Here is a 27267-nt window from a genome sequence, read left to right on the forward strand (position 1 = left end):
TATACAGACGTGGACAAAATTGTTGGTACCCTTTGGTCAATGAAAGAAAAAGTCACAATGGTCACAGAAATAACTTTAATCTGACAAAAGTAATAATAAATTAAAATTCTATAAATGTTAACCAATGAAAGTCAGACATTGTTTTTCAACCATGCTTCAACAGAATTATGTAAAAAAATAAACTCATGAAACAGGCATGGACAAAAATGATGGTACCCCTAGAAAACACAGAACATAATGTGACCAAAGGGACATGTTAATTCAAGGTGTGTCCACTAATTAGCATCACAGGTGTCTACAACCTTGTAATCAGCCATTGGGCCTATATATATGGCTCCAGGTAATCACTGTGTTGTTTGGTGATATGGTGTGTACCACACTCGACATGGACCAGAGGAAGCAAAGGAAAGAGCTGTCTCAAGAGATCAGAAAGAAAATTATAGACAAGCATGTTAAAGGTAAAGGCTATAAGACCATCTCCAAGCAACTAGATGTTCCTGTGAGTACAGTTGCACATATTATTCATAAGTTTAAGATCCATGGGACTGTAGCCAACCTCCCTGGACGTGGCCGCAGGAGGAAAATTGATGACAAATCTAAGAGACGGATAATCCGAATGGTAACAAAAGAGCCTAGAAAGACTTCTAAAGAGATTCAAGGTGAACTTCATGCTCAAGGAACATCAGTGTCAGATCGCACCATCCGTCGTTGTTTGAGCCAAAGTGGACTACATGGGAGACGACCAAGGAGGACACCATTGTTGAAAACGAATCATAAAAAAGCAAGACTGGAATATGCCAAACTACATGTTGACAAGCCACAAAGCTTCTGGGAGAATGTCCTGTGGACAGATGAGACAAAAATCGAAGTTTTTGCCAAGGCACATCAGCTGTATGTTCACAGACGAAAAAATGAAGCATATCAAGAAAAGAACACTGTCCCTACTGTGAAACATGGAGGAGGCTCTGTTATGTTCTGGGGCTGCTTTGCTGCGTCTGGCACAGGGTGTCTTGAATCTGTGCAGGGTACAATGAAATCTCAAGACTATCAAGGAATTCTAGAGAGAAATGTACTAGCCAGTGTCAGAAAGCTTGGTCTCAGTCGCAGGTCATGGGTCTTGCAACAGGACAATGACCCAAAACACACCGCTAAAAACACCCAAGAATGGCTAAGAGGAAAAAATTGGACTATTCTAAAGTGGCCTTCTATGAGCCCTGACCTCAATCCTATTGAGCATCTTTGGAAGGAGCTGAAACATGCAGTCTGGAAAAGGCACCCTTCAAACCGGACACAACTGGAGCAGTTTGCTCATGAGGAGTGGGCCAAAATACCTGCTGAGAGGTGCAGATGTCTCATTGACAGTTACAGGAAGCGTTTGATTGCAGTGATTGCCTCAAAAGGTTGCGCAACAAAATATTAAGTTAGGGGTACCATCATTTTTGTCCATGCCTGTTTCATGAGTTTATTTTTTTACATAATTCTGTTGAAGCATGGTTGAAAAACAATGTCTGACTTTCATTGGTTAACATTTATAGAATTTTAATTTATTATTACTTTTGTCAGATTAAAGTTATTTCTGTGACCATTGTGACTTTTTCTTTCATTGACCAAAGGGTACCAACAATTTTGTCCACGTCTGTATGTGAGGCTATAAATTAATGTAAGAGCTACTAGCATTCGGTAAGTTTATAAAGCATCTTGTTTTACCTTACATATATCCTGTTAGATAATGGAATGAGAAGACATCCAGAACATGGTGCTATCATCTCACAAGTGAACTGTTTAATTTTTTTCTGATCCATATTGTCCATTATAAAATGTAAATGACACAAAATATATAGTCACCACAATCTTTTCTGCTTGTATTCTTGGGAACACCATATTAGTTATGCTCTGTTACTGGCTATTCTCGACCCGGTATAAAGATCTCTGGTTGGCAGGCAGTGATTTCTGCTCAAGGTCCCAAACAAACCGTCTGAGTTGACACAACTGCTTGTGAAAGGCATCATTATTCATGGGCTGGGAAAGTTGCATACGGAAGTTGTCACATGGTAGAATCAATGGAGGATGATCAGTGAAGCTCTCAAAAATGTCTGCTGTGAACAAAGAAGTAGGTTAGACTAAAAGAAATGTATAGCAAAAATAAGCAGGTAATATCCATTTTGAAAAATATTATAACCAGAGCATACTGTACCTTGAAACACTACTGTTGCTTGAGCAACTGTTAAGAAGGCAAGTATCAAGGAACTTATAAAATAGGCTCATCTCAGATGGTCTGACCTCCCTTTTTCCTCCCCTCCCATGTGTGCAGAACCTTTGCTAGGACACAACAGGTACATTTTTGAGCAGCTTCTACAATACTACTACAAAGCTGTACACTATTTCTGAAAAGAAGACCCCCCAAGCTGGAGACCACAAAATTTACATGCAAGTGCTCAGCTATGGTATATAGTGTTGAGCGAACCCAAAATGTAAAGTTCGGGTCTGTACCGAACTTTGCGAGTTTGGGTACCTGGACACAAACCCGAACTTTGTCGGAAAATTTTGGGTTTGAGTTCGGTGTTCGGGCATTTAATAAAGCTTTTAAAAGGCTGCAGGGCAGCCAGTCAACAAGCTTTTAAGCTGTGGGCACTTATAATCCATGACAGCCATGCCAAGTAATGGCATGGCTGTGATTGGCTGGTGCATCATGTGACCCAGCCTCTATACAAGCTGGATAACATGTAGTACCGGCCATCAGCTCTTAGTAGTGCAGGTACAGGAAGCAGGCAGCTGAAGTGAGGGAGAGTGTCTGGCTATTTGTTTTGTGTGTGACCTATAATGATTTTTTGTGGGTGCAATACACCAGCTTTGCACCTCTGACACAGAAATATAATAATAAATCTGGCTGTTAATTCCGTGGGTGACCTATAGTGATTTTTTGTGGGTGCACCATTTTTGTACCCCTGACCAAAAAATATAATAGTCTGTTAGTTTAATAGGTGACATATACCCATTTTTGGTGTGAGATACACATGCACTGCATATGTGACAGGGAAATTAATATAGTTAATTTGTCTGTTAGTTCAGTGGGTGACAAATTCCCATTTTTGGTGTAAGGTACACCTGCACTGCATACATGACAGGGAAATTAATATAGATAATGCGTCTGTAAGTTTGGTGGGTGACATATACCCATGTTTTGTGTGAGATACACGTGCACTTTATACGTGACAGGGAAATTAATATAGTTAATCCGTCTGTTAGTTCAGTGGGTTTCATATACCCATTTTTGGTGTGAGGTACACCTGCACTGCATATGTGACAGGGAAATTAATATAGTTAATCCGTCTGTTAGTTTAGTGGGTGACACATACCCATTTTTGGTGTGAGATGCAGGTGCACTGCATATGTGACAGGGAAATTAATATAGTTAATCAGTCTGTTAGTATGGTGGGTGACAAATAGTCATTAATGGTGTGAGATACACGTGCACTTTATACGTGACAGCAAAATTAATATAGTTAATCTGACTGTTAGTTTGGCAGGTGACATATACCCATTTTTGGTGTGAGACACATGTGCACTGCATATGTGACAGGGAAATTAATATAGTTAATTCGTCTATTAGTTCGGTGGGTGACCGCAAAGAATGAGGAATCAAATAAGGGATGTGGCCCTGGTCATAGTGCTGCTGGTGCTGGTGGAGCTCCTGTTGCAGGGAGAGGATGTGATCCATCTGTGCCAGCTACACGCCCAAATGAAACACCTTCCTTAGGTGCACGTAGGCGTCAGGACCTTCAGCATCATTTTGTAGGCCCGAATACCCGTGTACAAATGGTGAGGCCAGAACAAGTAGAGGCAGTAGTCGATTGGATGGCTGACAGTGCCTCTAGTTCCTTCACATAGTCTCCCACCCGGTCCCCTGTTGAAACCACAGAATTGGCACCTGCAGCCCATGGGCATCGGTCTTTCACCTCACCCCTTTGCAAATCAGGCAAGCAGTCTGAGCCCCAAGTCATGCAGCAGTCTCTTATGCTTTTTGATGACTCTGCTGGTGGGGTTTCCGTGGGCCATCCACCTAGTCCTGTGCCAGAAGTGGAAGAGATTAAGTGCACTGATGCCCAACCACTTATGTTTCAGGGTGAGGACATAGGAGCACATCTCTGATGATGATGATGATGATGACAAAACACGGGTGCCAACTGCTGTGGCTTTCTGCTGTGTGCAGACCGGCAAAGAGGGCAAGGGTGAAGACTGGGTGGAAGATGATGTGGAGGATGATGAGGTCCTAGACCCCACATGGGATCAAGGTCATGCGACGTGTGCAGTTCGGAGGAAGAGCTGGTGGTCACACAGCACCAACCGCACATCAAAAGAGGGAGTAGGGTGCAAAAGGAGAGTGGCCGTCCCCTAGACACAGGGCCGGCGCTACCATAAGGCAGACCAAGCGGCTGCCTTAGGGCGCGCCCTGCGCAGGGCGGAAAAATGAATGCCCTTCTTTTTTTTTTTTTTTTATAACTTTATTGAATTTGTGCCGCAGCGCCGCCGCCTTGCGCCCGCCCCCAGCCTGCGTGTGTCGGCCGCTCAGAGTCACGGCAACACACCGGTCACATGTGCTCAGCCTGCCATGGGGGCCTGACTGGTAGTAAGCTGCACCGCCGGCGGGTATGGCAGGGACTAATAGGCGAGGCTCGAGCTGACTGATTGTGTTGTGTCTGACTCACACAGACACACACAGCCGTCAGCCAGATTAGACCACCAGACGCACTGGCAGCCAGCAGCAGCAGGAGTCAGGCAGGTCAGGAGTGGACTCAGGACTTAAGGTAGGTCACTTGAAGTTTGAACTGTTCCGAATTGAATGTATTGTATATAATAATTAATATGATCATTTAAAATTATTTCAAAATCATAAAATGAGGCCATAAGTGCTAGTCTAGTGCCAGAGCAGAGGCGCTCAGGCTTTTAGCACGGCATTCAATTATGTGTTTTAAAAAAGTAATTACAAAACAACAATCATTAATATTGGCCCCCCCCCCCCCAATATTAATGATTGTTGTTTTGTAATTACTTTTTTTAAACACATCATTGAATGCCGTGCTAAAAGCCTGAGCGCCTCTGCTCTGGCGCTAGTTTGTGTGACCGTGACATGATGGAGGGAGGGGGTACAATGTAAATGTTGTACAGTACTCTGAGTATGTGACATGGGAATGGGGCCAGGCCGCCAGGAAGGGTCGGCTGGGGGGGGGGGGTTAAAATGTGACACAGTAAGGGGTAACGATGTGATCATGGATGGCGCCAGGGCTGTCCGGGCTGGGGAGGGATTAAGTGCAATGGGGGGTAGAAATGTGACACAATAGTCTATTGTGTCACATTTCTCCCCCCCCCCCCCATGGCACATCATTCCCCCGCCTGGACGTCCCTGGCCCCATCCATGATCATATTATTACCCCCTATTGTCAATAGGCCGGGGCGGGGGGGCGGGGGGGGGGGGGGGGAATGTGACACAATAGGGGGTGCTCATGGGATGGGGCCAGGTCCGGACGGGGGGGGGGCGATGTGCCATGGGGGGGGGGGGGGCGCCAAAATGTAGCTTCGCTTGTGTTGGCAAAAATCCTTGCACCGGCCCTGCCTAGACAGTATGCCTGCTACTGCCCACCGCACCCAGGGACTGAGCACACCAAAGACAGCTCCAAAGAGTTCTCTGACATGGCAGTTCTTTAGACAATGTGCTGAAGACCAGCCGCTAATGGTTTGCACACTGTGCAATCAGAGCCTGAAGTGAGGCATACATGTTCTAAACCTGAGCACCACCTGCATGACCAGGCATCTAAATGCAAAGCACAAGTTGCAGAGGAGTACACACCTGAAAAACCACAAATTATCTCAGGTTCCTCTTGCTCCCTCTTTTGCTGCGGTCTCGTCCTCTTCCTCCCCCAAACAGAGGATGTGGCAGCAACACCACCGCCTCCACCACCATCAAACAGCATGTCCACATTGTCCCATGAAAGCGTTCAGCTGTCCATCCCCCAAACACTGGAAAGAAAGAGGAACTACCCCCCTACCCACCCACGATCCATGGCCCTGAATGCCAGCATTTCAAAATTCCTGACCTTTGAAATGCTGTCATTCCGTCTGGTGGAGACAGACACTTTTAAAAACCTTATGGTGGTGGCTGTCCCACAGTATGTGGTTCCCAGCTGCCACTACTTTTCCATGCAAGCAATTCCTACCCTGCACAACCAAGTGGCGGACAAAATCAGGTGTGGCAAGGTCCACATAACTAGCGATACATGGACCAGTAAACACAGGCAGGGACATTATAACGGCACACTGGCTAAATGCAGTGGCGGACGGGCCTGAGGCGGATAGCAGTTTGGCGCATGTCCTACCACCACAGAGGATTGCAGGACATTTTTCTCTTTGCCTCATGTTGCCTCCTCCTCCTACTCCGCCTTCTCCTCTATCACCTCCTCATCCGGTCAGCGTGACAATTTCACCACCAATTTTAGCAAAGCCAGGGGGAAACGACAACAGGCTGTTTTGAAACTCATAACGCAGGAGCTGTGGACGCGCATGGATCAGACCGATGTGTGGTTGGTGCCGCTGAGCCTCAAGCTTGGCCTGGTGGTGTGCGATAACAGGTGAAATCTCGTATCAGCTCTGGGACTAGCCAGTTTAACGCACATCCCTTGCCTGGCGGATGTGCTGAATTTGGTGGTGCAGAGGTTCCTGAATAATTACCCCGATATGTCAGAGCTTCTGCATGAAGTGTGTGCCATATGTGCGCGCTTTTGGCATTCTCACACTGCTGCTGCTTGCCTGTCTATGCTGCAGCATAACTTCAGCCTTCCCACTCACAGCCTCATATGCGACGAACCCACAAGGTGGAACTCCATCTTGCACATGATGGAGAGACTATGCGAGCAGCAGCAGACGATAGTGGAGTTTCAGCTGCAGCACGCACAGGTGAGTTGCTCTGCCGAACAGCACCACTTCACTATCGAGTTGGCCTCCATGCGGGACGTGTGTTCCGTGTTGCACTGTTTCGAGTACTCCACCATCATGGCCAGTGCTGAGGATGCACTGGCGATGATGGAAGAGGATGTGGCACAGAAGAAAGAGAAGGAGAAAGAGGGATCATTTCCACGGTTATCAGGCCATTCACAAGTGGCTCGGAGGGTGGGTTACTGCACCAACAGAGGCCAGGTACACAACTTTCCATCCAGAGCACAGTTCTGCAGGATGAGGAGGAGGAGGATGATGAGGAGGAGGAACCATGTTCACAGCAGGGTGGCACCCAAAGCAGCTTATAGGCATCAATGGAGCATGACTGGGGGGATACAGAGGACACAGACGATACAACTCCCACAGAGGACAGCTTGTCGTTGCCTCTGGGCAGCCTGGCACACATGAGCGACTACATGCTGCAGTGCCTGCCCAATGACCACCGAGTTGCTCACATTCTAACCAGTGCTGAACCCCTGCTGGATCCCCGCTACAAGGACAACGTGCTGTCCGTCACTGGAGCGTTAATTCCGTCACTGGAGCATGATCGGAAGATGTGCAAGTACAAGCGCACGCTGGTAGACGCACTGTTGATGACATTCACACCTGACAGCGGGCGCTCAGTGGAAGCACAGGGTGAAGGCAGAGGAGGAGAAAGAAGAAGTCGCCAACACAGCTGAGGCACCACCATCACCTGAGAAGGGAGGGTTAGCAAGGCCGAAATGTGGAGCCACAACAACCAGCACCACCAGCTGATACGGAACATCTTAGCAGGAAGCAGCATTTCAGCAACATGGTGGAACAGTACGTGTGCACATGCCTACATGTACTGCCTGATGGGTCTGCCCCATTTAACTTCTTGGTCTCTAACTTGGGCACATGGCCTAAGCTTGCCCTTTACAAATTGGAGGTGCTGGCCTTCACTGCAGCAAGTGTATTGTAAAAACATGTGTTTAGCATGGCAGGGAGGGTAATCATAGACAAGCGCAGCTCCCTGTCCACAGCCAATGTGGACAAGCTCATGTTCATTAAAATGAACCAGGCATGGATCCCACAGGACTTGTCCGTACTTTGTGCTGAGTAGACAAGTATACCGGCCACACCCAGCCATTGTTATACTCCAGCACTTTCTCTTTGCATTCTCTTTTCTGTTTCCCAATGTGTGTGGGTCTTCCCAAATTTATAAAAATAAAATTAAAAAAACTGTGTTGGCTACCTCCTTCTCCACCACCGCTTCCATCTACACCGCCTTGTCTACCGCCTCCTCAACCTCATACTCCACTTTGTCCTCTGCCTCCTAGTTCAAGATTATTATTTTTTATTTTTTTTATTTCCCCATCCACATTTGTTTGCAGGGCAACTGTCCAGCTCTTACCCCCATTTTGCTTCCTTTTGCAGCCCTCTAGCCCTTACTACGGCTATTTTACAGCCATTTTAGTGCACCAAAGTTCAGGTCCCCTTTGACTTCAATGGTGTTCGGGTTCGAGTTCAGGTCAAGTTCGGGTCACGAACTTTGACCTAAAGTTTGGCCAAACCCGGCGAACCCGAACATCCACGGGTCTGCTCATCGCTACTTGTGTACAGTACAATATACAGTTGGAAAAAAAGTATGTGAACGCTTTGGAATGATATGGATGTATGCACAAATTGGTCATAAAATGTTACCATGTTTTTATTGAACACACCATGTAAACATTCCCAGTGCAGGTGGAAAAAGTATGTGAACACCTAGACTAATAACATCTCCAAGAGCTAATTGGAGTGAGTTGTCAGCCAACTGGAGTCCAATCAATGAGATGAAATTGGAGGTGTTGGTTACAGCTGCCCTATAAAAAACACACACCAGTTCTGGGTTTGCTTTTCACAAGAAGCATTGCCGAATGTGAATGATGCCTCGCACAAAAGAGCTCTCAGAAGGGTTATAAAAGTATCTCCAAAAGCCTTGCTGTTCATCAGTCCACGGTAAGACAAATTGTCTATAAATGGAGAAAGTTCAGCACTGCTGCTACTCTCCCTAGGAGTGTCTGTCCTGTAAAGATGACTGCAAGAGCACAGCACAGACTGCTCTATGAGGTGAAGAAGAATCCTAGAGTGTCAGCTAAAGACTTACAAAAGTCTCTGGCATATGCTAACATCCCTGTTAGCAAATCTACGATACGTAAAACACTAAACAAGAATGGATTTCATAGGAGGATACCACAGAGGAAGCCACTGCTGTCCAAAAAAACATTGCTGCATGTTTACAGTTTGCACATGAGCACCTGGATGTTCCACAGCAGTACTGGCAAAATATTCTGTGGACAGGTGAAAGCAAAGTTGAGTTGTTTGGAAGAAACACACAACACTATGTGTGGAGAAAAAGAGGCACAGCACACCAACATCAAAACCTCATCCCAACTGTGAAATATGGTGGTGGGGGCATCATGGTTTGGGGCTGCTTTGCTGCATCAGGGCCCGGACGGATTGCTATCATTGAAGGAAAAATGAATTCCCAAGTTTATCAAGACATTTTGCAGGAGAACTTAAGGCCATCTGTCCACCAGCTGAAGCTCAACAGAATATGGGTGTTGCAACAGGACAACGACCCAAAGCATAGAAGTAAATCAACAACAGTATGGCTAAAACAGAAGAAAATACGCCTTCTGGAGTGGCCCAGTCAGAGTCCTGACCTCAAACCGATTGAGATGCTGTGGCATGACCTGAAAGAAAGCGATTCACACCAGACATCAAGAATGAACTGAAACAGTTCTGTAAAGAGGAATGGTCAAGAATTACTCCTGACCGTTGTGCACGTCTGATCTGCAACTACAGGAAACGTTTGGTTGAAGTTATTGCTGCCAAAAGAGGTTTAACCAGTTATTAAATCCAAGGGTTCACATACTTTTTCCACCTGCACTGTGAATGTTTACATGGTGTGTTAAAAAAAACATGGTAACATTTAATTTGTTGTGTGTTATTAGTTTAAGCAGACTGTGATTGTCTAATGTTGTGACATAGATGAAGATCAGATCACATTTTATGACCAATTTGTGCAGAAATCCATATCATTCCAAAGGGTTCACATACTTTTTCTTGCAACTGTAATTCCAGAGTTTATCTACCTGGTTACTGCTATACTTCTACTAAAGCCTGTGGGCATATACAGTGTCAAAATCAAAATCTGAATTTTACTGAGCTAGAAGCTCGTTCGCTCACTGCTCAGTCACCCAGGGCCAGTGTCTCCTTATAAATGTAGTAATAATCAAGGTGTGTCAGTGACTTATTCCTCTCTCTCTGCTGAGGATACCTACTGTACAACACTAGCTGTCACCCCCCTCAGCTGACAGATATCTAAAGGTGCCCATACACCTGCAGCAGCTGTCGAAGCCTGGAACACGTTAGCAAAACAGATATCTCTCCTGACTTCCTATAGATGCAAAATCTTCAGATGAATGTGTATGTTGTCTATGGTGAGAGAGGAGAATCTCTAGGGAGAACAAAAGGGATCAGCGTGCCTCTGACTTTTATTATGTGATAAGTACAATAAATCTCCTTTCTTAATAATTTGGAAAGCAGTCTACACTATTATATAGGTAAACCATCATTTGAGGTAGAGTATCCTGACACTGGGGATGCAATCCTTCACATCTCCTCCAAGTAAGGACATCTGAGGCCTATGACTCCCAGAGAGGTGCCCAGTCATGGGAATGTTGGATACTTTTGTCATAGTGAACAGTTGCTTTCACCTTCAATTTCTCTCTTGTAAAATCCCTACTAGTCATCATAGACTGCCCACTAAGCTCTGATGAGCTGAAAATATGAAATATGACACAAACATGTTTTCAGCATCTTGACTACAAGATGCATTTTGAATTAAATATTTTTACTTTAAGAAGGAAATTAAATCAGAGAGTTTAGGGCATGGAGCAAGGTCAGGCAGCACTCACTGTTTGTGATCTCATCCTTTTCTTCCTCAGGGGGGTCCCAAGCAGCTGGATGTGATCGTCCCACTCCCAGATGATAGTTCCTTAACAAGTGGTTGAGCTGAGCACTGCTAATCGCAGAATACTCACTTCGAAGACTGCTCCAGGAAAGCTGTTTTACAAAAATGTATTATTACTGAACACATTTTAATACATTCTTAGCACATTGTACAATTCATAGTGCATAAAAGGCACACTAAACATATATATACTGTATATATATATATATATATATATATATATATTTATATATATATATATATATATATATATATATATAAATCATATTTAGCATGGCTGGATCTTAACAAGGTTTCAAGTAGAGCTTCAACATGCCACAAGAAGAAATGGGAGTGAGACAAAACATGTTTTGAGCATTCAATTTAATGAAAACAACAAATAAACTGAAACAGGCTGTTTTTCAGCTGATCAAAAGTTTAGGACTACACCTCCCAAAAAAAACTAACCCCCCCCCCCCCCCAAAAAAAACAGAAATCCAACTTCCAAACATGAACTCAGTAATGAGTAGCTCTGCCGTTATTGTTTATCACTTCCAAAATTTGTTTTGTCATGCTTGATGCAAGCGTTTCCATGAGGTGAGTGGGAACATTTCTCCAAGTGGTGAAGACGGCCACACGAAGGCCATCTACTGTCTGGAACTGTTGTCCATTTTTGTAAACTTCCCTTGCCATCCATCCCCAAAGGTTCTCAATTGGATTTAGATCAGAGGAACCCGCAGGATGGGCCAAAAGAGTGATTTTATTCTCCTGGAAGAAGTCCATTGTCCTGTGGGCATTGTGTACTGTAGTGTTGTCCTGTTGAAAAACCCAGTCGTTACCACACAGATGAGGGCCCTCAGTCATGAGGAATGCTCTCTGCAACATCTGGACATAGCCAGCAGCCATTTGACGCCCCTGCACTTCCTGAAGCTCCATTGTTCCACTGAAGGAAAAAGCACCCCAGACCATTATGGCGCCCCCTCCACTGTGGCGCGTAGAAAACATCTCAGATGGGATCTGCTTGTCATGCCAGTAACGTTGGAAACCATCAGGACCATCAAGGTTACATTTTTTCTCATCAGAGAATAAAACTTTCTTCCACCTTTGAATGTCCCATGTTTGGTGCTCTCTTGCAAAGTCCAAACGAGTAGTTCTGTGGCATTCAAGGAGACAAGGTCTTTGAAGACGTTTTTTGTTTTTGAAGCCCTTCAGTCTCAGATGCCGTCTGATGGTTATGGGGCTGCAGTCAGCACCAGTAAGGGCCTTAATTTGGGTCGAGGATCATCCAGTGTCTTGACAGACAGCCAATTGGATCCTCCGGCTCAGTGCTGATGACATTTTTTTGGGTCTTCCACTTGACTTTTTTGTTCCTTAACCCTCCGGATCATTTAAGAAATTGCAAATGACTGTCTTACAGCGTCCCACCTCAGCAGCGATGGCGCGCTGTGAGAGACCCTGCTTATGCAGTTTAACAACCCGACCACGTTCAAAAAGGGAGAGTTTTTCTGCCTTTGCCATTACAACGTGTGACTACCTGACAGAAAATGACAATGAATCGACATCTTTGCACAGATTTGGCCTTTTAAAGGCATGTGGTCCTAAAATTTGGATCAGCTGAAAAACAGCCTGTTTAATTTTAATCATTATCTTCAATTAATTGAATGCTCAAAAAAATGTTTTGTCTCACTCTCATTTCTTCTTGTTGCATGTTGAAGCTCTACTTGGAACCTTGTTAAGATCCACCAATGTAAAATATGATTTTTTGCCATTTTTTAAGTGGTCTTAAACTTTTGATCAGGACTGTATATGAAACGTCTCATCTATCTACTCAATTACTGTTTTACAATGGCGTATTAGCAAACTGTTGTATAATAGTTGACTGTATGGACAGTTATGTTTTCTGTGCGGCTATAACAACTATATCTCATTGCTATACAGATGTGTCCTTTGTTACCTTTCCTCTTAGCTCGGCATATCCTGAGATGAGTGGGACGAGATGAGCAGCACTGAAAAAACATATGATTTCACGATATTTGGTTGGGATTTGTTTATGCTATATGTGTCCACCCAGTGATTGTGATGTGAATTGCAGCTTGTTGAAGGTTTTGCTAGGAAGTTGTGTATTGAATTTACACTGTAAGAAATTGGAACCATTTACTGTACCACAAGGTAAAAGTAGACACATCTGTACATAGAGTTCCCCTATAAAGGCTACCTAGCTGGGCCATTATGGTACCTGTTTTTGCCACCCAGGATAGAATAGATCTGATGTTGATATGCCCGTCTTTGCTCTTCACTTTAACTTTTGTCCAATTCACCACCCTCTTGTTTCTAACAATGAAGATCATCTGTATACCTAGTAGCTAAGGGAATGGGACCAAACAGGCGGTGGCCCTCATGGCACTTTCAGGGACAGCTTCTATAGAACATACACCAGTATGTGCATTGCTATAGCTGCCACAGATTAGAATTCTTTCTATTATGAGTTTAGTGTACAGACAATAATGCATATCCTACCTTTAAAAGACTGGTTTTAGGAATGCACAGCAAGTTCACAGTTGTAGACAACTTTCTGAAGAATTCAGAGGCTATATCACCAAGACCTATACCTTGAAGCCAATCAAGTACAAGGTCAAGGTTTGTACGAATCTGAACAGCCTTTGACCACTGGTAAAATGGTTCTCCATTGCCTGCAAAATATGTAAAGATTGATAAATAAATTAAATTAAATTAGATAATTAAACCCAAAGCTGAAAAATGAATTTTTTGTGAATATGTGTTTGAAGGACTAAAGCTTGTCGTACACGTTCGATGTTTGCTGAACCCGCTGGATTTTTGTGGGTGCCTTCCTATTCTCCCCCAACAGCAGATGTTGTGGAAGAGAAGGATTGAGATTTGGGGTTTCAGCATGTCTAATCCTTTTGTTTTCGGCTGCCCCTAGAGGAGTCTGGTAACTGCTTGCTCCACCCTTCCTGGTGAGAACACATGCACACTCAAGCGGTTGTATATGTGTAGGGAGGTCAGTAGAGATTGCTGTTGATCTAACGTGCAATCGGCTGGCAGTTATAGAATGGCAGCTTTTTTTTCAGCTATTTGTATATACATGTATACATACTGTACATACAAAAATCTATTGGCGTCCCTACACCATATAACCATTAAGAAGTTGTACAGTCCATCTGGAACAAGCAATGGGTTAAGTTCAGATGCTGTTATGGAAAAATAAAAGCACGTCATTCTTTTTTTTCAGTGCAGGCAACCTTCTGCTTCCTGCTGCGAAGGGAAAAAATGCTCTCGGCAGTGCTGAGAGCAATGCAAGGAGGAAGCACACAACTTCCTGCAGATAATCTGCCAGGACAATTAGAGGAACTGCTAACTCATGGATGCAGTCATAGGACCAATCCTTCCTTCATCAGGCAAGATGAGTGAAATAATTAGTCAAAGATGCTTTAAAGCAGAAGGATGGAACTTTTCAGGCTACGTACAGCAAATTACACTATATGCAATCAGAAAACATGCATCAAAATCTATTACTACTACTATTAATTGTAATACTACAATAATATGAAATTGTTAACCAATTTCCAATGACTCTAAATCATAAAATATATTAAAACAATATGACACAGTATACCGTCAAATAAAATAAAGGAGTGAAGCTAAGCAGAGAAGACAAGATACCCTCAGATCCACAACTTTGATTGTGTAGACAGTTCTTCCGAGCCAAAGGAACTTGGAAAATGGCTGCTATGCATATATATTACATAAATGTACATGGATGCCTCTTAAAAGGGTATTCCAATCTTGTAAAGGTGATGGCATATAACTTGGAGATGCCATCCCCTCATGATCCGTAAGAAGTTGCACTTCAGGAACCCCCTAACCGATGATGAGAATCAAGAAGTATCAGTGCTGATTTAACACTGCATCCCCTTCTTAACTTCAGGCTGTGCAGGGAATGGCTGTCTGATGCCATTTACTTGTACGGGATGAAACTGCAATATCCTGCTCCACCACTACAAAGTAGACTGCGTACTGGTAGACAGACCAATATAAACAAATGAAAGACCTATCAGATATTGGTGGCCTATCACGAGGATTGGCTAGCAAAATCCTGATCCTGGAAAACCCTCTTAATAAAAATCTGTAGTACGCTGAAATATAAGATAGCAAACGTTAATGGCCATGACAGCCAAATAATTTCAGAGTCTTAATCCTACATAACAATTTAGAAGTAGCAAGGGGGGAACTAACTCTCCTTAGGAAGAGAGCACCTTAATTTAGAAGTAGTAAATATATATTTTCTTGGCAATTACTTTTCATAAAATTTTTAAAACTGCATTGTTTTAATTTCATTAATGACATAGCTTTACCTTTTTCCATAAGAGTATTAAAGAGTGAAGCATTGGAGAAAAAAAATAGATAGCCAAAAGTCTGAGAGACGAGATCTGGATGTAGTTCACACTCTCGAGTTAAATCCAGTGTCGCCTGGTAAATGGAAAGGGTGCCACGGGTGCCTTCCGGCATGTTGTTTAACTCGCCTACATCTGATAGACTGCCTGGATCCGTGAAGGGATTGCTCTCCAGGAGGGCAGGCAAAGCTGCATATAATGTCTGCAAACAGAAAATACTTTTTCAAGACTCCTGAATAACCAATTTTAGAAAAAAAAAACAGTAATGCGCTTTTTCCCCTGTGATGGTGCTACAAGGGAACTGAACACTAGCAGATTGATCGGAGTCTCAAAGGGTCACCTAGTGATCAGTTTATTTTCTAGGCTTCTTTTAATTAGAAGAGATATCTTGAAGCAAACAACCTCTTTAAGGCCTGGTCTACACAGCTGTTATTCAATAGTTAAAATTAATCAGTTGCGCTACAAAAAGTCGCAGTGTAGTCCAGGCCAAAAACCCTTCCAAGGTCTGTGTCAGTTTTGGCCTTAAAGACCAAGAAAAGGTTTTCATTTTTGACAACTCACTAATAACCATTACTTACTTTTAAGGCCACATAACTATTTGAAGATTTGTTTTTTTGTGGGGTGAGTTGTATATTTTTAGGCACCATTTTAGGTACATACAGTACATTGTAGTGGTAAATTTATATGATATTTTTAAGAAAGGTGAACGGCACAAAAAAGCAATCCCGACATTCCACAGTTAAAACTAATAGAGAGGACAATGCCACTACTAGCCTCACCCAGGGCATGCACAGTGCAGCAAGGTACATCCTAGATGACTACAAAACAACAGCACATATGCAAGATTCGGAAAATGTGAGTTCCTAATAATTTCACCTCCACCATGCCTCTTCAATGGTAATTTGCATACAGCACTTGGCGTTTTAAAAAATTATATTTTGGAATTTCGCTGCATCAGATTTAGCATACAGGGGGGATTTTAAAATATTGTCAGTTCATGTAAAAAGGTGTAGTAAACCTATCAGCAGCGACCTCCCTATCTAGCTGTATGCATAGACATAGCTGTGGTTCACCTAAAGTTTTTTATGAGTCATGATACTATTTCTTAATATGCAGATTAGGCATTTGGTGCTATGAGGGTATCACGGTTGCTCTTGTTGCACCCAAGCTTCACTCCTTTTTTCGGCCAGATCCTCCCTCACTGATTTTATTGACTGGGCCAGGCAGTGGTAAAGCAGCAATGGAGCAACTGGCCACAGAAAGCTTGGGTGTAATGAGCACAATGGTGACTCCCCCAGTGCACCAAATGCTTAATTTGCATATAAGGAAAACGTAATATAACTCGGGATCAGAGCCTTGGATCAACCAAAGAAAAACAGCATTTTAATCAGGCAAACCACAGCTTTGTGTACATGCAAACAGCTGGACAGGGAGGTCGCTGGTGATACATTCCCATTAACTCCATCTAATTCTTTTTGGTTGTGATCCTTAGTTCTTACCTTGGTTAAGTAGTAGACACACTGCTGAAATGTGTACATGATGACCTCATCAAGAAGTGCCATGGACTCCTCACATGCTTCTAAGTCACTTGAGAGCAAAGCATCTTGTGAAGTGCCTGAAAAATAAATGATTTCCAAAAGAATGGGGGTGAAAAGGGTATTCATTCTTATTCATGTCCGATCGTTGGTGCTTCCACCTCTGGATTGTTTATATGCACGGCTCTTTCCTTTGAACTCTATGAGATTCATGTACTTCCTCCTTTGATAATGTCATGTATGAACTATATCATGCAGCATTCCCATCTTCTAGGTGCCTGTTATATACAGAATGCCACTGATGTAGAAATCTAAGTTGTAACTAGTCATACATTGGTTTGGCAGACAAGAGCAAGAAGCTGTACGACAGTCCTCCAGACACAGGCAATCCACGTGATGCAGTGCGGCACTGTATTGTTCAGCATACAATGGAGGTTAAAATGCACCTGTCAGCAGATTTGTACCTATGACACTGGCTGAACTGTTACATGTGTGCTTGGCAGCTGAAGGCATCTGTGTTGGTCCCATGTTCATATGTGCCCCCATTGCTGAGAAAAATGAAGTTTTAATATATGCAAATGAGCCTCTAGGAGCAATGGGGGCGTTACCATTACACCTAGAGGCTCAGCTCTCTTAACAACTGCCACGCTCTCTCCACTTTGATTTTGACAGGGCCAGGCAGTGAAAACAATGATCACAACTGGACCTGTCAAAGCACAGAGGGCACAGCAGTTGCAGAGAGAGCAGAGCCTCTAGGTGTAACGGTAACATCCCCATTGCCCCTAGAGGCTCATTTGCATGTATTAAAACTTCATTTTTCTCAGCAATTCAGACACATATGAACATGGGACCAACACAGATGTCTTCAGCTGCAAAGCGCACATGTAACAGGTCAGCCAGTTTGATAGGTACAGATTTCTTTTTAATATGGAATCCCACAGAAAAACCTGTGAAAGCCTTACATGAAACCAGAGACTACAGTAAGGTCCCACACACGTTTATAAGTACAACTCAGGTCGTACAGAGTCAGAAAATGGCCATATGAATGAGGTCTAACGCTGGTTTCACATTGGTTTTTGCCCTGCTTCTTTCAAGATTATCCTACATACTCTAGACCAGTGATGGCGAAACCTTTTAGAGACTGACTGCCCAAACTGCAACCCAAAACCCACTTATTTATTGCAAAGTGCCAACTCGGCAATTTACCCTGAATACTACAGTCCAGTATAGTATATCTTCCATGTACTTTATCATTTAGCTGTAATAGCCTGCCTGCATTCAATGCACTGCCTGTGCTGTTCATAGTGCACCCTGGGTGCCCACAGGGAGGGCTCTGAGTACCACCTATGGCACCCGTGCCATAGGTTCACCACCACTGATTTAGATAAAGAAGTGCTATAGTGAAGATGGCCAAAGTCTTACTGCCATGCTGTGTCACAGTTAAAAAGGGATGATGCAGTGTACAGTACTGGGCATGGGTTGTAACACAAGGTGATTGTGCAGACACAAGAGAGGCTGGAGTTGCAGTAAGGCCCCTTTCACACGAGCAAGTTTTCTGCATGGGTGCAATTTGTGAGGTGAACGCATAGCCCCCGCACTGAATCCTGACCCATTCATGAGCTTTTTTTTTTTTCATACATCAGTTCTGAAAAACGCATTATGTTCTATATTCTGCGTTTTTCACGCAGTCCTGCCCCATAGAAGTTAATGAGGCTTCAGTGAAAAACGCATTGCATCCGGAAGCAAGTGCGGATGCAATGCGTTTTTCTCTGATGGTTGCTAAGAGATGTTTGTAAACCTTCAGTTTTTTATCACGTACGTTAAAAACGCATCAAAACGCATTGCACCTGCGCAGAAAAAACTGAACAACTGAACTCAATCGTAGACAAAACTGACTGAACTTGCTTGCAAAATGGTGCGAGTTTCACTGAACGCACCCTGAACGCATCCGGACCTAATCCGTCACACTCGTGTGAAAGAGGCCTAAGATGTCCTCAGTCTACGAGACCAGCCAACATCTGTAGCTGAGCCGCCTCCTGTACAGCAGGAAGAAAATTTCCATAACTGACCATCTCTCCTGTTACTCCTAGCTAACACTGTCCTTTTACTAATGAAATTTGAAGAGAAAAAAAATTAATAAAAAAATAATAATAAATATACTGTATATAAGAAATTTGGCTTACCTTCTGACTCCCATTCCTTTTCCATGTCTAGAATCTTTCTCTGTACAAAATTGAGAAGCTCCATAGAGTTGGCCATCCACAGCATTAATGGTTGCAGGTCCGAGGCCACCTCTTCAATGCCTAAAGAACTCCCTAACATTTTTTCTTGCTGACTGGAATAACAAAAGAAAAGGTTTATATCACACACATAAGAAGTGACTGCATATTTGTTTTTAACTGGTAATATAGTTAAAAAGCATTTCTAAATTAAATATTCTCAATATGCACTAAAAGCTAGTATAAAAATGGAGGCATGGACCAATCAGAGGCAACATCTTTGTGCTTGCACGGGTTTATGTTTGGTGCCTTGCAGTGCTGGGTCATGAGTTTGAATCTGACCATTCCTAATCTACATGGAGGTTGTATGTTCTGAGGTTATTTGGAATTCAGATTGTGAGCCCCAAGGAGGACAAGGTCGTATGGCACAGTCCCTGTCCCTAATAGAGCTTTGTCCTTTTTAACACAAAAGTAGTTAAAGGGAATGTTTTATTAGAAAATGACCTGTTGTCTAAATCATGTTTTATGTTACACATATATTTAAAGAATGTTTTAATTTCCCATGTCACTATCTATATTTAAAAAAAAAGATATAATCCTGCAAATTTCACACTGGCCACTAGGACTAATAGGTCATGATTTCCTGTTCTATGCAAGTAACTTAGTAGTCACTATCATTATCACCACAGGGAGAATTGCAATTACAAGTAACACCTCTATATAGATAAGACAGGATCCACCATTCACAATGCCTGATATCACCAGTTGTCTATTCCCCCCTGACCTCCGCACTGGTCACAGAGCATGCTTAGAAAACTTTGGTTTCAAGCTGAAACTAAATATATCTACAAGCAATTATAACTGGTGGTGGAAATACAGAAAATGTTTTGGAAATAGGAATCATGCAGGACAATGAAGATACATTCTTCAAGCAAGAAAAACCTCAGGATCACAAATGCTGGTCACAGAGGGAACATTTAAAGAGATAAAATACTTGTGTACCAAGAAATGAAACTTAAGTTTTAATAACAAACACATATTCTAGATAAGAAATTAGAAAGAAATTATGAACTTCTAACTTAAAAAAAAGAGAAATGAAAAAAACAACCCATCAGGCTTCCAAGTTAGGCTACTTTCACGCTCGCGTTTTGGCTTTCTGTTTGTGAGAGCCGTCATGGATCAGTTTTGAAAAAAACAAGAAAAAAAAACAAGGTATGAACAGTGCTAGAAACGGGTTTGGAGCATTTCTACCCATTTAGGCCACTTTTTTCAGTGAGTTTGTTGTCCTTATGTGTATGGAATGTGCCACTTTAATTTGCTGGTAACGTTCTTTTGCACCTGGTAGCTTCTGTGTCACATGGTCTGTTGTGGGTGCGGCTCACAGCTTTATCCTACCTCACAGTGCATTGGTGATACCACTATGGAGGCATGTGAGAGCCTGGCTGTGAGTTAATTTCTAGCTCTGTTCAGACCCTGTTCACACACCACGGGCAGTTTAGTGGTAGGACCCCATGCGTGCTGAGACACCGTGACGTGGTGCATGAGGGGCTCCGATATGTTCCTGACTGGAAGATATTGGCAAAGTTCTTAGCTTTCAACATCGGCCTGAGGAATTAGCTAGTATTGTCAGTTGCGAATCATTTTGGGGCATTTTTTGCAGTGATTTTTGTAGTTATATATTTTTTTATCTGCACAATGTATCATTTTGCGTAAGATGTCCTTGTGGCGCATGCGGTCCTCCCCGCCATCCTCCATTGTACGAATTTTTTGCCTTGGGATTGGCGTTGTCTGCGGACCGCATGCGGAGGAATTGCTCACCCGATTATAGACACGCTACAGTGTCTGGGTTTGGAGCATTTCTACCCGTTTAGGCCACTTTTTTCATTGAGTTTTTTTCCTACTGCATTCTGCCTGCAGCGTTTTTATGTCTGTCCTGACACAAGCTGGCACATAAGAAAACGGATCCGTCCCCCATTGACTTTCAATGCTGTTCAAGACGGATCCGTCATGGCTATAGAAGACATACTACAACCGGATCCCTTTATGACGGATGCATGTGGTTGTATTATTGTTAGTGTGAAAGTAGCCTTAGGACAGGATGGAGCATCTAATTATTCCTACAGGAAACCTTTAAAATGTTCAGCAAGGAAATAGAAATGTAGGTCAGTGCCAGGCAGACAATGAAATGAGTCAAGTCTGCATACTATCTCTTTACTTGACCGTATAGGCCTACATTTCAAACTGAAGAAATGATTAGCTATCAAACTTCCATAGAAATCTAAGGCTCTGTTTATATGTCTTTGTTTCCTTCCACCACAAGTATATGTTGGGAGTATTCTTTCTTGTATATCTCAAACTACAGGCATTTTGGTATAAGTCGTCCAAACAGACACAACAGGCAATGCATTCCTATGCTGTAAAAAGGTACACCAAGGCACACCAGCAGGATATGTCAAGGGGGCACTCATTTAGCATATGCCAAATACATGGGGCCCTATGGATATTTTTTAAGTATGTGTCCGGAGCTCTCCCAGAGCACATGTCATTTGTGTTCTCATAACCAGATGTGACGAGATCCTAATATTGAACATTTGTTCAGGACAACTAGTGTTTCTACATAAATACTCCAGAGTACAAGGTTTCTAAAAACATCCCTTTGTCAATCAGTTTGAATTGGTCTGACAGTAGAATGTATAGTAAATACAAGTCCTAGTCACTATTACTGATCACAACTTACTTTTCAGGTTGTTTGTCTCCAATCTCTTTAATCTTCTCCTATAAAATTCAAAAACAAGGTAAATTCAACACTGTTTAAAAAAAAAAAGAAATATTCTGCAACAATCCCATACTCAATATGTAAATACATTCTTTATAAGTCATTACCCCCCTGGACATTGCAATGTTACTGTATATTGTGGAATAATACTACAGTGGTTTTAGTGAAGATTTTTGGCACGGGTGAATAAGGGCTTCAGAATTCATCTCATAAAGTCAATACTTCATATAGTAACAGCAGCTTTGGCAGCAGAAGAGTGAGTCTGTTTGGGTAGGTCTTCATCAGGGTCCTTTTACATGGGCAGATATTCTGTCCAGTAATGATCCACGATAACAGAATATCAATTAGTGCTCATTACTAGAGATGAGCGAAGGTTTAGAAAAATTTGTTTCGGGCCATTTGGCGAAGTTCACCAAGAAATTTGATTTGTTCCGAATTAATTTGTCACAAATCGCTATAAATCAGGTATACCCAGGCCACTCTGTCTAATCCTATTCTTCCTAATTGTCGGTCCAATCTCAGTGTGAAGGCTTGGAAGTAAACCCTTTCCCGATCACTGACAGTAAATTTACATTGGCAGTCAGGCATTTAAAAATGGCGCCCTCTGGCATGTGCACTAATGTCCATGACCAGTGGTAATTCCGATCGCTGACCCTTCAGATGCTGTGAACACCCATGTGTGCTCTGGCTCCCCCTGTCTGGGATCAAGGGAGCCGGAGCATGTAAACAGCAGCCCCTGTCCTCCTGTGCGATGGTACCAGAGATAGTACACAGCATTGAGGTGGGAAAATCTTCCCCAAAGCAATAAAATGGAGGGATCCACAATAGGGATGACCATAATCCCTCCATAAGGTCCAGATCCCTTCCTACTATGAACCTAGTGGTGTTTTGCTTTTAAAATGATTAGGGTTAAGACCAGATGGCCAAACATGATGGGTGGATCAAACATGGCCACTGGTTTATTGCAGCAACACTTTTCCTGGCGCATGAGCTCTTGTCATGTCTCTCTCTATGCTCAGCTCATAGGGTAATAGCGGAGACCGCGTGGGACGAGGGTTTTATAGGGCTGTGGCACAGGAGATGGCCATCTGCAGTTTGGCTGGCTGCATGGTATTATGGGTGATGACGCGTTCTCTGAATTCTTACTTTCACTTTGCAACATGAGCAGCAGGCATTTTAGGAAAACCTGATTCGTTACCACGAAGCGAGAGAAAATTCGGTTTCATTATGAATTGAAGTTTTCAGAAATTTCAGACCAAATTCCTCTTCAAATTCTTCTCTTTGCTCAACACTACTCATTACCAATATTTACATGTGGCAATTATCTTTAGAAAGAGGATGGACAATCGGTAATGCAATCAATCCTTATACAGCTTTCATTTTTCAGTAGCACTCCCCACTTTATATGATGGTTGGTGCACATAAAAGATGTGACCGCCTGAGTGTTTGCTTGTCAGATGATTGGGCAGACATGATGAACACACACTGTTTGTTCCTGATCATTGGCCCATGTATATTTGCCAGGACTGGACAACAATCGAATGTGTATGGGAGCTGCCAACTTCCCCCCCAGCATATGATGTTGAGGGAGAGAAGGAATGGGCAGAAAAGCATCTTTTTCCATATTCCCCAATGCAAACACATATACACTCAGAACGTTTATGGACACCTTTATTCTTCTTTGCCAAACTGTCCAAGCCACAGTAAAGGTCTAACTAAAAATTTTCAAGTGTTGCCTGGAATATAAATCCATACTTCTGCCTCCATTATCTTGTACACTGCAAATAGGCCACATAGTAGAAACATTGGTATATACAGTATATATCTATATTTTGAAGTTATTCCTGTGTGCAGCATTTTTTTCATCGTACTGTAAAATTGGTTTGCATGAGCAGGTCATAAAATTACCTGATTTCAGGCACTTTCACATGTTCTCTGGTAAACTATAGCCCCTAGATACGATATGAGCATTAAGGAGGTGATTTATCTTTCCCCAACAGCAGTTCTCTGGTGTAAAAAAGTCACAACCCCCAGGTTTGCCACAAAGCCCTTTACAGCAAAGTCATTAGTAACTGCAGCATCTAAACAGTTAGAGGGAGAGGCTATAAAATCCCCTAATCACCTAATTTCAGGCACTTGCACATGTTCTCTGGTAAATTGTAGCCCCCATATACAGTATGAGCATTAGGGGGAGAATTATCTTTCCAGTATGGCAGTTTTCTGGTGTAAAAGAAGTCACAAACTACTTACATGGCATAGTCATTAATAACTACAGCATCTAAACAGTTAGGGGGGGGGGGGGGGCTATAAAATCACCTAATTTCAGGCACTCTCACATGTGCTCTGGTAAATTGTAGCCCCTTGATACAATATGAGCATTAAGGGGGAGAATTATTTTTCCCCTATGGCAGTACTCTGATGTACAAAAAGTCACAAACCCTAGGTTTGCCACAAACTCCTTACATGCCATAGTCATTAGTAACTGCAGCATCTAAACAGTTAAAGGCAGGGGCTATAAAATCACTTAATTTCACACACTCTCAGATGTTCTCTGGTAGCCCTTAGATAAAATATGAGATTTCTCTTTCCTTTTTGGCAGTTTTCTGGTGTAAAAAAGTCACAAAGCCCAGGTTTGCCACTTTTTTAACGCCATTGCGACTTATCGTAAATGCATCCTCCAGCAGTGCTGGGACTATCAAGACCAGCATAGCACATGCTGGTTTTGATAAATCAGGGCCTAGCTTTCTCTGTTATGTTCACACACCGTGATTTGTTGCATACATTTTTTTCACGTGACAATTGTTTCATAAATCTGAACTGGATTGTGTCCGCAGCATGTGTGTGGACTTCAGCAAACCCTATTCAGATGTACAGGACTGTTGCACATATTTCAGCAACAAATCAGTTTCGTGTGAATACTTCCTTACTGTTGCATAGCTTGGCATCCATGCAACAGTTAAAAGTCTTTCTCGATCAGACTCGATCAGTGGTGTTATAGATCTTAAAGGAGTTCTCCATAGTACATACTTTTTTTTATTTAGCCTTGACTTTCCAATTACTTGTGTTCAAGAAAACTTCCTCCCTTCCTGTTTACGACATCATTATACAAAAGGGTGTCCCTGTGGTGACTGTGTCGTATACTGAGAGTTTGTGACATGACTGCAGCAGGGACACACTGTCTGAGCAGTGTATGGGTGTCCTGTATGTTGAGAGAATCAGAGGAAGGCTTGTACATGCATGAGCACCACTGTAATATTTACATGCAGTGACAATTAAGGGGTTATGGATGGAGTTTATTTCAAACCATATGTCTCAGCAGATAAATCCACTCATAAGCAGCAGGTACTCGCTGTGCTGGCTGTGTCATACAGCTGATATCCACCTAGATAGTGATGGACGAACATCTGCCGGGACGGTTCGCGAACACGATCAAATGTTCGCGAACCACGAGTTTGCGGCGGGTCCCATTCATTTTAATGGCAGGCGAACCTGAAAAACCTTCAGCTCATATTTGCAGCCAAGAAATAATTACTAGAAATGCACAAATAGTCCCACAACATGGACAGTGACATACCAGATGTATTATTCGAATTTGCGATCTCCATTCATTTTTTTTTCGATGCGAAATATCGGCAATTCAATTTTCGTGTACGCACATGCGCAAATGAACTATACAGTGCCGAAATGCACTATAAAGAAAGTATATTGGTATATAACACCCCCCTTCCATCTGTTTTTTTGGGGACGACTGGTATATCACAACAGTAGAAATTATTTGTTCCAAAAACGCTTGTCGCTCTATATACCTGCAGTATCGCAGCAGTACCGCACAAAACTGCCGCAGAATACAAATGCACTATAATATACTTTCTAACAGAAAGTATATTATAACATTGTACAAGGAAGGCAATCCATTAGAATATACATGAAGATAAAACTTAACTTTTAATCATTTTACTATGAGGGTCCATTCACACGTCCGTGAGTGTTTTGTGGATCCGCAAAACACGGACACCGACAATATGCATTCCGCAATTTGTGGACCGCACAACGCTGGCACTATAATGGAAAATGCCTGATCTTGTCTGCAATTGCGGGGGGTCCAGTGCACATCGATGAATCCAGGAGGGAAAACAAAACAAAACAAAAAAACATCTATCCCTGGGCTAGATGATGATGTGGTATTGAAGGACAGGTTGGGCAAAGAACTGTCCCTGATATTGCCCTACAGGGGGGTGTTATTCTGGCCCTGATGGCCTAACCACAGACCACCCGCCCTGGTAAGAGCGACCTCATCCCGAACCTTACCCTATACAGGGAGTGCAGAATTATTAGGCAAATGAGTATTTTGACCACATCATCCTCTTTATGCATGTTGTCTTACTCCAAGCTGTGTAGGCTCGAAAGCCTACTACCAATTAAGCATATTAGGTGATGTGCATCTCTGTAATGAGAAGGGGTGTGGTCTAATGACATCAACACCCTATATCAGGTGTGCATAATTATTAGGCAACTTCCTTTCCTTTGGCAAAATGGGTCAAAAGAAGGACTTGACAGGCTCAGAAAAGGCAAAAATAGTGAGATATCTTGCAGAGGGATGCAGCACTCTTAAAATTGAAAAGCTTCTGAAGCATGATCATCGAACAATCAAGCGTTTCATTCAAAATAGTCAACAGGGTCGCAAGAAGCGTGTGGAAAAACCAAGGCGCAAAATAACTGCCCATGAACTGAGAAAAGTCAAGTGTGCAGCTGCCAAGATGCCACTTGCCACCAGTTTGGCCATATTTCAGAGCTGCAACATCACTGGAGTGCCCAAAAGCACAAGGTGTGCAATACTCAGAGACATGGCCAAGGTAAGAAAGGCTGAAAGACGACCACCACTGAACAAGACACACAAGCTGAAACGTCAAGACTGGGCCAAGAAATATCTCAAGACTGATTTTTCAAAGGTTTTATGGACTGATGAAATGAGAGTGAGTCTTGATGGGCCAGATGGATGGGCCCGTGGCTGGATTGGTAAAGGGCAGAGAGCTCCAGTCCGACTCAGACGCCAGCAAGGTGGAGGTGGAGTACTGGTTTGGGCTGGTATCATCAAAGATGAGCTTGTGGGGCCTTTTCGGGTTGAGGATGGAGTCAAGCTCAACTCCCAGTCCTACTGCCAGTTTCTGGAAGACACCTTCTTCAAGCAGTGGTACAGGAAGAAGTCTGCATCCTTCAAGAAAAACATGATTTTCATGCAGGACAATGCTCCATCACACGCGTCCAAGTACTCCACAGCGTGGCTGGCAAGAAAGGGTATAAAAGAAGAAAATCTAATGACATGGCCTCCTTGTTCACCTGATCTGAACCCCATTGAGAACCTGTGGTCCATCATCAA

At 43.0% G+C, this 27267-nt stretch overlaps 1 protein-coding gene across 3 annotated transcripts in view; it reads right to left on the bottom strand.

The window, feature by feature from the left end:
• Positions 1 to 1605: 1605 nt before the first annotated feature.
• RASIP1 (Ras interacting protein 1) overlaps positions 1606 to 27267 on the bottom strand; it is a 101730-nt gene continuing 76068 nt past the window's right edge. For 2 of the 3 annotated variants that reach the window (XM_044278114.1, XM_044278112.1), the window contains exons 6-12: positions 21852 to 21889; positions 19079 to 19230; positions 16860 to 16975; positions 15322 to 15562; positions 13466 to 13638; positions 10914 to 11061; positions 1606 to 2096 (exon numbers count right to left, since the gene is read on the bottom strand). In XM_044278114.1, the coding sequence (XP_044134049.1) occupies positions 1897 to 2096; positions 10914 to 11061; positions 13466 to 13638; positions 15322 to 15562; positions 16860 to 16975; positions 19079 to 19230; positions 21852 to 21889 (1068 nt within the window). In that variant the 3' untranslated portion in view covers positions 1606 to 1896. The remainder of the gene's footprint in view (positions 2097 to 10913; positions 11062 to 13465; positions 13639 to 15321; positions 15563 to 16859; positions 16976 to 19078; positions 19231 to 21851; positions 21890 to 27267) is intronic. The other variant, XM_044278113.1, reaches the window with a different exon arrangement.

Source organism: Bufo gargarizans, chromosome 2 (genome assembly GCF_014858855.1).
Source record: "Bufo gargarizans isolate SCDJY-AF-19 chromosome 2, ASM1485885v1, whole genome shotgun sequence".
NCBI classification, from domain to species: domain Eukaryota; kingdom Metazoa; phylum Chordata; class Amphibia; order Anura; family Bufonidae; genus Bufo; species Bufo gargarizans.